Source organism: Hypanus sabinus, chromosome 12 (assembly GCF_030144855.1).
Source record: "Hypanus sabinus isolate sHypSab1 chromosome 12, sHypSab1.hap1, whole genome shotgun sequence".
NCBI classification, from domain to species: Eukaryota; Metazoa; Chordata; class Chondrichthyes; order Myliobatiformes; family Dasyatidae; genus Hypanus; species Hypanus sabinus.
The window spans coordinates 88,210,212-88,223,383 of NC_082717.1; the positions used below are offsets into that span (position 1 = coordinate 88,210,212).

At 39.5% G+C, this 13,172-nt stretch overlaps 1 protein-coding gene across 3 annotated transcripts in view; it reads right to left on the bottom strand.

Annotated features, from left to right (window-relative positions):
* Nucleotides 1-13,172, bottom strand: part of abhd12 (abhydrolase domain containing 12, lysophospholipase) — a 210,108-nt gene that overhangs the window by 194,358 nt on the left and 2,578 nt on the right. Inside the window, exon 2 of one of the 3 annotated variants that reach the window (XM_059986404.1) lies at nucleotides 2,925-3,102. The exons of 1 other annotated variant lie outside the window; for it this stretch is intronic. In XM_059986404.1, the coding sequence (XP_059842387.1) occupies nucleotides 2,925-3,100 (176 nt within the window). In that variant the 5' untranslated portion in view covers nucleotides 3,101-3,102. Of the gene's footprint in view, nucleotides 1-2,924; nucleotides 3,381-13,172 lie in introns of those variants that run through there. One more of the 3 variants, XM_059986405.1, reaches the window with a different exon arrangement.

Below are 13,172 nucleotides of genomic sequence, written 5' to 3' on the forward strand. Positions count from 1 at the left end.
ATGTAGTTAAGGCTGATAGCAGGCTAACAATTTGTGAGATAAAAAGATACAAGATTTTATTTTTTAAGGAATGGAATCAATCCTTGAAAAATCAATGACATTATTAACATGTGGTAGTTACAAAGAAATCAAACAGCGGATATTTTTAACCTAACTCGCCATCATAAGGAGCAGCTGAGTGCCATTTAATAGGAAGCTAGACAGGCAAAAAGAGAAAGACCAGGGAGTTGTACTAATAGAGTTAACTGAAGAAAGTTGGGAAAGTTCGGAGAATAAAACTTGGTCTGAACTGCTTGGCCCTTAACTTATGCTATACATCTAATGTTATTCTACTTCTGGTTAATGATATTCCATTTTCCCATCTCCTGACTAGTAAAACAGAAGTCCCAGATGGGTGAAGTATCAGATGTAGTTCCAGGGCAAAGGCATATGGCCGAGGAAAAAAAATGTTTTAATCTCCAGCTGCCTTTTCTAAAACTGACCTTCAAAGTATTCAATGATAAATCTAGAATGGATGTCTTTGACCTCAATAGTTTCTGCCACACCATCCTAAGCTTTGCTTTCTCCACCAACGATATTCAAGACAAGTCATGTTAAGTCATTTTAGTGTGCTGGAGTAAAATATTAAAACAACTGCTTTTAAATACCATGCTTCTGATCTAGCCTGTTAATCCTGTTATCACAAAGGATAAACCCAGCTATATCTTACTGTAAAGGTTCACAAGCAGACATATCACCATTATTTTGCATAACAACAAATATTAAGAATGTTCTTAAGAATATTTTTATTATTCAATGCCTTTTCCAATATTTATCTATCTTAAATAGGGACACCAACAAATTATGGATAAAACATATTAACAGTGCAGGCTTCTTGCCTCCCTTGCAATTAACTAAGCCAAAGAAAAGCAAATTAGAGAAATCTACATTTTGTATATTATTTAACAGCCAATAATAATATGAATTACTTTATTACAAGTTATAAACATAATGTAGAATAGCATACAATACATTGTATCAGCACAAGTCCAATTAACTCTTAACATCGAAGTAATCCAATGACACGAAAATTAAATCTTCCTAAAGCTATTTTAAGAGGCTGCATTAATGCAGAGCGACAATGTAACAGCACCAAGTCTGGCAAGGGATGCAACAGTTAGGATGCATTCTGTTTTATATCTGCATCTTTAAGGGCCCTCTATTTCTAAATCCTAATTTCAAATATTTTTAAAGAACAATTTTAATTCAAACTCCATCTTGGATGGTCCCAAGCCCAGCTGTGAAAGGAGGAGGAGAGTTGGGCATGGGCCTAGCAATCCTGTAAAACCCAGAGCTACCAAAATGCTAATAGAAGCTCCAAGTGCCTCATCGCAGGGAGAGAAAAGATCCAAGAAGATGGGTTACACCTGGGGACAACTTGAAAGACTGGCCCAGGACAGAGGACTCCGGCAAGCTGCTGTCGGTGGCCTGGGTCCTGCTGGGGGTATGGGCTTGAGAAGTTTTACTTCCGAAAGCAATATGTTAGGATACAGTTTGGAAGAAATTTGATGCATGATTTATGGTAACTGAAGTGACAGACAGTAACAATGCACTCATCTCCATCGCTCTCCTCCATTGTTTTTCCTCATTATATGTCAGGTCCAACAAATTAGGTGACTATACTATTATCTGTCTGTTACCAGTGTAATAGAAAGTGGATGTAGAAACTATGAGATGAGAAGTATCCAATTTCCATGATATCCTATTATAAATTTCTCCTGAAAATTTTTTACTGACTCAATACTTGCAGCTTTTTTAAGGCAGTAAGACAATCTAGCTTGAAACACATTGAACAAGCTATCTCCTTCTTCCAGTACAAATGCTAGTTATTTACCATTTTGTAAAAACAGCAATTATTCTGTTATCCTGATTCCAATTCTCCCCAAACCACAGAAATAAAAAAAATAAATGAACATTCATCTTTCTGCAGTCACAGACAAATCTGCTGTGTATGAATTGCTATGATGTTTGCAAAGCACAGGAAGGCAAACTAAAGGGGATGAGGGGGGTGATAGGGCTGAGTTGAGAGGAAAAGGAGGGGTAGGCATGTTTGGAAAAAGACAAAGGGATGATGGGAAAAAGAAACAGGGACATGGACAAGTCCAGGAGAGGATACAGTGGAAGCAGGTGTGGAGCAGAACATAAGGGGAGGAGGGAAAGAGTGGATCTAGTCCAGAGGGGAATGAGAGGAACAGATGTAGGGTTAGTCTGAGACAGGAAGGTAGTCTCAAGGGATCCACCAGAGGGAAAGTATCTATAGGGAAATACTCTCAGATACTGCAACAAGGCAGTATCCTAACAGAACGATGATTCTTCTTGAAATGACACTTAAAGGTTGGAATGATTCAATGAGCAAAATATATATTTGATAAGGAGCAGTTCAGCCCCGTTCAAACAGCTTCCCGATTGTTAACCAGCAATGGATGTATGGGAACGTAATTCCAGGAAACGCTGTTCAAACTTATACAGTAGCCTCTGAACAATTGAATTATCTTCCTCGTTAATAGCAGGTTAAAAGCTTGTGGAAATGAATCAATCTATCGTTTAAGTCATCGTTGAATTATTTCAACAATCTGAAAATCTATTCAAGTTGAAGTACATTTTAAAATATTTTCAAATGACCTCTTCCGTCTTTGAGAAAAGCTGACTCAACGCTTGAGTGCAACTGAAAGGTACAATCAGGTCCGCTTCGGTGACTAAAAAGGTTATATTTAAGGTTACTGTTACTGCATGAGAGAGCGAGTATTTATATACAGAAAATTAACTCTTTAATGTCTAATTATCTTTAAACGGAGCAGGTTTTGAAGTTGTCAATAACACGGTAACTTCTCTGTCGTATCTTTGATGTTACAGCACTAGCCCATTCATGGTTGGATCCGTCTTACCTTCGGTAACCAATTCTCATTCCTATCTTCGCATCCGTGCCGAAGTCGTTGTCCTTTTTACTAGCTGCTACCTTGTGGTTGTGTTTCAATCTCGGAGCAGTTTGCGATGAGCCCTTCTGTACGGTTGTAACAGTGGTGTCATGTTCTACTGTCAGAGAATCAGCCCTCCTTCGCATTACTAGAAAAACAAAACGCCAAGTACCACCTTTTACTTAGGAGAGGCGGTGGGAACGGTAACAAAAGTAATCGAGCTGAACGGAAATGCCCCGTGAGCTGGTAAGGGGGGTTGTAGGAGAACCGGCGAGGTTGAACCGTGCTGAAGCAGAGCGCACGGACTTCACTCGCACGCTGTTCGGTGTTTCTGAAGGCACCCAGTTTGGTACATTGTTTGCAGCAACTCCCACCTCTCTGAATCAGCTGACCGGCCGCAACCTTCAACCTCTCAGCTGCTTGCAACGCGCAGGCCTCGCACGCTTTAAGAGACTGCGTTGAAATCGGAATCCATTTTTCAGACTGGCAAGAATCATCGAGTTGTCTGATCTTAAAGCATTAACCGTACAGGAAAACTTCACCAAAATGATTTAAGAATGCACAGCATCAGCTTTTGTATGTGTTTGTGTGGGAGGGGGCAGTAAGCCGTAAGTTAGTATTGTAATTGATAATGCAGCTCGTTTTCGATTGAAAATGCTGCATTATTCCTGCTTTCTTCGCGTGTTGGGATAATTGGAAAGCAGGCACTAGCACTACGGGTTTAAGTCAATTGGCGGAAGGGTCAAAGAAGATCAGGGTTTTTATTTGACGCAGGGGTAAAGAAAGAGTCTGTAGGAAAAATGTAGGGAGGAAATTGGAGCGCACTATCTGACAATGATGAAAACAAATTCAGTGATAACTGTTGAAAGAGAATTAAATGGAATGAAAAGCGTAGTTATGAGAGAAAGGCTTGTATGGGCATCCTAATTGCTGATTCGCGATTTTAATAGCCGGTTAGATTGAATAATAATCACTATTAGTAACTGATACTATAGTCACCAGATGGTTTTATTCATCATTATATGGTTTAACATTATGAAGTATTTTCTAAGACGTGTAGTAACTGTAGACTTTGTTTCAAAAAACTTGCATTCAAATTGTATTACTCTACAATTTCAGGAGGCCCCAAACTACACAACTAAATTGTACGCTAAAGACAATTGAGTCATAAATCATACCAACTATTTTGGATCTTGATTAAAGGAGCAAGATTGGCCAGAACATCACAAAACTATTCCTAACTTTTTAGAAATAAATTTTACATTTACCTTGCAACACAGACTGGGTGTTAGTATGAACCTGGATTTTTGACTATTGAAAAAGCTGCATTAATGCTCAACATAAACCTGATACATGCTTTCACCTGGCTACTACCATCAGGAAGGAGGTACACATTAGGACCCACACTACCAGGTTCAGGAACAGTTATTGCCCTTCAACCAGCAGCCTCCTAAACTATCTTGGATAACTTGACTCAACTCAATTCTGAACTGGCTCCACAACCTATAGACCCACTTTCAAGGACTCTACAACACATGTTCTCAGTACTATTTATTTATATTAACTTTTTTTATAATTTGGACAATTTGTTTTTCTCAGTATTAATCAGATTAGAAAGCAATAACCAATAGGTTCAGAAGTCTGTTTCTTCCCAAGTGTCATTTTTCCCCCGTGTCAAGCTGATTAAATTTATTAAGTAATACTGAAGCAGATAAGTGGTAAGAAATGCTATATATGTATGAATTATGTCTCTGAAGTAACTGTTTGCATAGCAGACTGTGAAGTATATTCTTATCAGTTTGTAGAAGCATGTAGAGTATATAACCAGTAAAATGAATGCCAAGTCAACTGTATAAACATGTTAAAATACATTCAATAGAAAAGCAACTATAATTCATTTGTCACCTTGTCAAAAATCATCCTCTGCACACTAGAATCTAACATAGTAAACTATTTAAGAACTTTTTAAAAGCTATTTATTAATGCTTTTTGGGAGGGTGATTTTAGATGCATATCATATTTATACTGAGTTAAATACTGTATGTAATTAGTTTTGCTACAATAAGTGTATGGGACACTGGAAAAATGTTGAATTTCCCCTTGGGGATGAATAAAGTATCTATCTATCTATCTCGTGTTTCCTAACCCTTTTCAGCCCAATACCCCACCCCCAAAGCACTTTCATACTTGCCAATGCCCCTCAGGCACAATATATTTTCCAGAACCCTATAGCGTAAAAACCTGTCTACCATATGCTAACATGAGAAAAATTATTCTGCTTTAAATTTGCCTTTAAACCTAGCTTACACAGTACCTGAGCACTGTACAGCAGCGTTGATATCAATGTGATCCTTCAGCTTGATGGTTTTTAGCAAAAGTTGAAATCTCTGGTTCAAGTTGTGACAGCAAAAGCCTTAAGTCCCCACACATAACAAATGTTCAAGCAGTTTCTGTTTTTTTTTTGTGACTATGTGGTTCAATGCACTGAAGCTTCTTTCAACAAGGTAGGAGGATGAAGACACAATCAAGAGCATTTTGGCTCATCTCCAGACCATTTTATATGAGTGTAGCCACATACATCAAAAGCCGACATTTTTAAAAGGCAGTTTTGCTGCTTCTTCGTTCTGAAATTCGATAATTTCTTCTTGCACTGAAATGGATTAATTACCCAGTCCAGAATTTCCAAATAATTCAAATCATTGTCTGTGAAAGAGAGTGCCATTCTATTCCTACAGGGAAACTCTGAGAACATTCTTCTCCCAGTGTTTTGCTTACATGTATATTTCCAAATTTCCAATAAAAGTAACACTGTACTTTCTGCCTGGATTAAATTGAAATTCTCACTCTGCAGTTTCATATTTAGAATGTTAATTTTGTCACACAAATCGACTCGGTATGCCACACCTCCACGTAGAAGATCAATCTTGTTTCCCAGGCTCTTGTCGACTTTGAGCAAATATTCAACCACAGTGTCATAGAAACGTAGAAAACCTACAGCACAATACAGGCCCTTCGGCCCACAATGCTGTGCTGAATATATACTTACTTTAGAAGTTACCTAGGGTTATCCATAGCTCTCTATATTTCTGAGCTCTGTGTACCTATCTAGGAGCCTCTTAAAAGACCCTATTGTATCCGCCTCCACCACAGTCGCCGGCAGCCCTTTCCACGCACTTACCCCTGACATCCCCTCTGTACCGACTTCCAAGCACCTTAAAACTGTGCCCTCTCATGTTAGCCTTTTCAGCCCTGGGAAAAAGCCTCCAACTATCCACACAATCAATGCCTCTCATCATCTTATACACCGTTATCACATCACCTCTCATCCTCCGTCACTCCAAGTAGAAAAGGCCAAGCTCACTCAACCTATTCTCGTAAGGCATGCTCCCCAATCCAGGCAACATCCTTGTAAATCTCCTCTGCACCCTTTCTACTGTTTCCACATCCTTCCTGTAGTGATATGACCACAACTGAGCACAGTGCTCCAAGTGAGGTGTGAGCAGGGTTCTAGAGAGCTGCAACATTACCTCTCAGCTCTTGAACTCAATCCTGCGATTGATGAAGGCCAATGCACCATACGGCTTCTTATCCACAGTCAACCTGCACAGCAGCTCTGAGTATCCTATGGACTCGGACCCCAAGATCCCTCTGATCCTCCACACTGCCAAGAGTCTTACCATTAATACTATATTCTGCCATCATATTGCACCTACCGAAATGAACCACCTCACACTTACTCTGTATACTCAGATGGTTGAACTCCATCTGCCACTTCTCAACCTAGTTCTACATCCTATCGATGTCCCGCTGTACCCTCTGACAGCCCTCCACACTATCCACAACATCCCCAACCTTTGTGTCATCAGTAAATTTACCAACGCATCCCTCCACTTCTTCATCCAGGTTATTTATAAAAATCACGAAGAGAAGAGGTCCCAGAACAGATCCCTGAGGCACACCACTGGTCACCAACCTCAATGCAAAATATGACCTGTCTACAACCACTCTTTGCCTTCTGTGTGCAAGCCAATTCTGAATTTCATAAAGCAAGGTCCCCTTGGATCCCATGCCTCCTTACTTTCTTAATAAGCCTTGCATGGGATACCTTATCAAATGCCTTGCTGAAATCCATATACACGACATCTACTGCTCTTCCTTCATCAGTGTGTTTAGTCACATCCTCAAAAAATTCAATCAGGCTTGTAAGGCACGACCTGCCTTTGACAAAGCCACGCTGACTATTCCTAATCATATTATGCCTCTCCAAATGTTCATAAACCCTGCCTCTCAGAATCTTTTCCATCAACTTACCAACCACTGAAGTTAGACTCACTGGTCTATAATTTCCTGGGCTATCTCTACTCCCTTTCTTGAATAAGAGAACAACATCTGCAACCGTCCAATCCTCTGGAACCTCTCCTGTCCCCATTGATGATGCAAAGATCATTGCCAGAGGATCAGCAATCTTTTCCCTCACCTCCTACAGTAGCCTGGGGTATATCTCCAAAAGCTCCAGCACATCCTCTTTCTTAATGTCTATATGCTCAAGCTTTTCAGTCCGCAGCAAGTCATCCCTACAATCGCCAAGGTCCTTTTCCATAGTGAATACTGAAGCAAAGTATTCATTAAGTACCTCCACCATCTCCTCCGGTTCAATACACACTTTTCCACTGTCACACGATTGGTCCTATTCTCTGAGTGTCAAAAAGATCAAAGAAACATTTTAAGCAGCAGCCTTTTAACAGCCAACGCATTTCATTATGAAAAAGCAAGCATTCAAACTCTTATTATCTTGGCATAACTGGTGAAATATTCTGCTATTTAACAGGTTTGTTTTAATTTTGTTGAAAGCAGATATTACAAGAGTCATGCTTGAAAAAATCATTAGCTGAAGTTTTGGGCTGCAAGATGTTGACAATAAATTGCACAATGGATTGCAAACGGTCTTGGAATTTCTTTTTCCATAAATGCCACTAAACTAACATGGTGACCTATCATATATGGTGTTCCATGTATTACACAAAAAAATGTCCCTAAATGGAAAACTCTTATCCTTAATATACATTTTGAGCTTATCGTAGATTGATTTTCTGCTGATATTTGTTTTTAACCTTTTACAAAAGAGAATCTCATTATAAACTTTTCCATTTTTGATAAACTGTACATATGCCACTAGCAATGCCTTGTTGTCTCTCACAGTTGACTCATCCAGTTGTATCCCAAGTTCTGCTTTTTGTAGCTCTGTGCATACTTGATCCGCGATGTCTTCATTCATTTCGTCAATACGACAAGCTACAGAGTTATTACTCAGAGGAATTGATTTTAAAATACTGGTATCCATTTTGAGCACATTATTAATCTTTCACCAATTGTATGAGTTTTTCCACACTTTGCTATCATTTTGGAAATGTTATAAGAAGCAATGAGACCACTATCAAGGTCATTTTTAGCTTTCTTGGCAAGTGCAACATTTTTCAAATGCTTCTTTCATCTTCTGGAACTGAGTAATACCATAAGTAGCCTTTCCAGGGTGTCTTTTACAGAAGTGTTCCTGCAATCTTGATGGTTTCATTAGACAGTGCATATTACCAATAAGCCACATGGTTCGTCACTGAGCTGACGGGAACAGAATAAAACCATATTCCAGATATCTAACATCATATTGAAGCACTTTCTGTAGTTTCTTTTTATTAGCATGGTTAGAATTCAAGGCTTCACCACCATCAGGTTCATAGAGATTGAGCCATACATATTTATACATCAATAATGGAGTTAAATTAAAATTTAAAATTAACACAAACCAGGAGTGCCTATTGGATGTGGACGATGGCAGTATTTTGACATGGTCAGTCAGGTCTCATGCCTCAATTTAGGGTGCTGCTTACCACCCCCTTTCCCCAAGAATCTTGAATGACGCCTGATGACTACTATTTCCCCTAATGCTCCTTAGGACATGTAACCACCCCTGTTGGGAATCACTGATCCAACATATTTCAATTTATTTCTGAAGTGCAGCTTGATGGTATGCAGGTTTGATTAAGTTTGGCTTAAAAAATCTTGAATTATGTAATGCCTGCTCTGCGACATTAATTACCACTAAACATGCTTTAAAATTGTACTTCCTTCCCCTTGTTACATGTGTTCAGCCTAGACAAATCACAAGTTCATGCCACTGAACTTCAGAGGACCTTTTACCCAGTGCTCTTGTTAACCACTAATAACACCCCATTACAGTTATTAACCAATAACGCCTTACCTTGTTTATAAATACCTCAAGAATTTTACTCAACGCTATCTTAAAGCACACATCTATATGGGACACAACACCACAGTACCATGTAGAAAAGTTCAAGATTAAATAGTCTTCCAAAATAGCATCTAATTTCCAAAGTTACAGTAAAGAACATGAGGCACAGTGATGAGGTGTGCTCTTCTCATTACTACCATCAGAAAGGGGGTACAGAAGCCTGTAGGTACACGTTCACAATTCAGAATAGTTTCTTTCCTTTTGCCATCCAATTTCTGGACCGACTTTGACCCCATGAACACTACCTCACTACCTCTTATTTCTATTTTTGCACTACATATACATACTGTAATTCACAGTTCTTTTTCTTTCTATTATATGTATTGCATTGTACTGTTGCTGCACAGTTAACAAACTTCACAACGTATGCCGGTGATATTAAATCTGATTCTGAAGCTACCTGGAGCTGAAAACACGAAACCCCCAAAATTACACCCAAATGGGTTGTGGTTTCTGTGGACACTTAATTGCTAATACCTATCTTACATCTTGCAAAGACAACCCTGATCAAGCACTTCAATGCAAAACGACACTCAATCACTCCCCACAACTTGATAAGTGACCTTATGAGATGAAGTAACCTCTTTAAAAGTACTGAACTGAATAACTAACTTTAAATTGATTTTAAATTGCTTTTCCAAACTGACCATATAAATGGAAGAAATCTCACATGAGGCAGTGAGATCAGTTGTATGGATGTTTTATCTTTCCACAGGGCGACCTAAATTCCTGGATAAGGTTGGGGACAGAGCAGATGGTGTTAGGTAAAACAAAATGTAATCATTTCATAGGAAGAGTAAATTATTCCTGCAGAGTAGCCTGTGATCAACGTTCTAAGAGGAACTTACTTGATGGTGCAGAAGGCAAAGAGCATTTCTGAATAGGCTCTAAAGTCCCTGTTTGCAGAACAGGTTATGATGTTTTCTAAACGATAACCAAATCTAATGTTGGACAAAGATGAGTAGTTGCATGTCTGAGAATTAACTTTTATTTTGGATACTTGAAAGGAAATTTCTCAAACTCCAGTTTTATATCTTAGCATGCAGTCTCCAGTCTTCCATCAGTAATCCCCCAATTCCTCAATGCCCTACATCATTCAACATCAATTGCAAGACTTTTGGTCACAGGTCTGAGCACCAGATTTACTTCTTAAATCAGCAACTTTATACATCATTCTCCAAATGTATGCTGTTTATCAAAACTTGCTTTTCCCAATCTACCCAGTTTCCTTATGTAGCCAATCCCTTGAAGGCCGGCGAAATACATCCGCAGCCTAGGACTCCGCTCTGGGCTTGAAGGCCAGTGACAGGGAAGTGTGATGAAGGACATCTGTGCACATTGGGTTGGCGACAAGGAGCAGCAAGGATGAGGGCTTGTCAGCTAGGCTGAGTCAGCTAGTCTCCCCAGGTCGGTTGGTCTTGGGATCGATGCCTATGTGAGCAGGAAACAGGAGGGCCAGTGACCTTATAGGTATACAACTCAACGAGCCCTTTGTTTGAGCATGGAGTTTGAGGTCCTTGAATTGACTAGTCATGGGAAGATCAAAGCCCAAATGTTGATTGGAAATCCAGAAATTGAAGCCCCATTGTCGAAGTCCTGACTCTATGAGTCGGAAGTCCAATGGGGAAGTTGAAGTTGTAAATCCATGAGTCCGCTGGAGGCTGAAGGCCCAGGTGGTCTGTGTGTGTGGGAGGGAGGAAAGGGGCTTGATTTACTGTTGTTGGTTTGTTGCTTCTGCTGAGCATTGTGGGCCAGAGTGTGTGGAAAGACTTGCGGGCTGCCCCCAGCTCATCCTTAGGTTGCGTCAGACACATTTCACTGTATGTTTCGATGCACATGTGATAAATAAATGACTCTGAATTTGTAGAACTCCTATAAGAGGTTTTGTGACACAACAGTACATCACAACTGCAAGTAATTTACATTTGTAACCAGACACAATCCAAATGTAGATCACACTAATAAAAATTAAATTTTATTGTATTGTCTGACCAGGGAAATTTATTACCTGGAAATACAACATATTTTGTTGGTAATAATACAAAGTATTATATTTACTCAGGCATACAGCATATCATGATGTTTTCTAATTGGCATTAAAATTTCTACTGTTCCCTCAGAAAGGGACCTCACATCCTTAACCAACCTGACTAATCTCATTTACTAATGGAGTTGATTTTTAACTGCCCTCCAAGGTGGCCTCACAAACCACACACAGATTATTGTTAAATTAGAAATTAAAGAGCAGCAGGACAATAATTTACCTTTTTCAAAAAATCATGATTCAAAAGCATTCTCAATCACCTAGGCAACAAATACTGGTAATGCCAGTAACCCGTACAATCCAAGAATTTAAAACTTTTTGGCACCTTATAACAAGTAAAAACTCAATGTTTTACACCTGAAAAGCCAACTCAACTAACACTAGCCACAGTTTATTCAAGTACTAATATCGATTAGGCAGTATTAACATCTTCTAATCGTAACAGCTACCCATTACAACTGCTACACCAGTGAACAACTTTGTTGCAGTTCAGGTAAATGCATAAATCTACACCATTCCCATTGCTTTACAGTGATTTATTTGATATGATTAATTACCGTATGTTTTTTGTTGTATGTTGCACCAACACCACAGCTAATTTCTAATACAAGTAAATGTGTATGGTGAATAAAGTGGATACTTGATTATAAACATTTATCCACCTTTTCTTTCAAAGACAAAAGATTAAACCTAATACTAAAGAAAATAAAATTAAATTATATTGAAACAACAACACACACAAAATGCTGGTGGAACACAGCAGGTGAGGCAGCATCTATAGGGAGAAGCACTGTCGACGTTTCAGGCCGAGACCCTTCGTGTTCCACCAGCATTTTGTGTGTGTTGTTTACATTCTATGCATGTTTTGAATAAAAAATTGGAATAGCATTACCCACCCTGCCAGCTTCTAACGCACTTGAACCCACGGTCACCATGGAGGATGTAAGATCAGAGTCTCCTGGAGAGTGAACTTATGGAAAGCTCCTGCTCTGGATGCTGTCCCTGACCACGTCCTACGTAGGTCAGTTGGCTGTGATATTCACAGACATTTTCAATCTCTTCATGCTACAATCTGAGGTTCTCAGCCACCTTAAAATACTACTATCATCCCGACACTGAAGAAAGGCAAAATAATGAGCCTCAATGACTACTGCCAGTGGCTTTGACATCCACCATCATGAAGTCTATGAGAACATGGGAATGGGTACATTAACTCCATTCTCCCTGATAACAAGATCTACTGCATTCGCCTAATGCCAAAACAGGTGGACACCGTTTCTCTCCCCCTACACTCATCACTGGAGCATCTGGACTATTGTTTATTGACTATAGCTCCACCTTCAGTACTGTAATTCCAAGCAAACTCATCTCCAAACTCCTAGACCTGGAACTCAACACTGTCCTTTGCAACCGGATCCCTGATTTCCTGACCCACAGAACACAATTAGTAAAAACGGATGGCAATATCTCTGCCACAATTATTCTCAACATTGGTGCCCGACAAGGCTGCATCCTTAGCCGTCAACTCTACTTCTGTGCACTCACAATTGTGTGGCCAGATTCTGCTTTAACTCCAACAACAAATTTGCAGATGCTAGCACCATAATGGGCCATTTCTCATGTAATAATGAATCAGAATTCTGAAAGGAAATAGAGACCTAATGACATGGTGTCAAGACAACAATCTTTTCTAAAACATTAGCAAGACAAGACTTCAGGAAGTGGGGCAGTGCACATCCTCCGGTTCACATGTACTGCTCTGGTTGAGACACTTGAGAGTTTTAAGTTCCCAGCAGTAAACAACACCAATAATCCGTCCTGGACCAATCACATGCTGTAGATGCAATAGGGCAAGAAACCAGAGTAG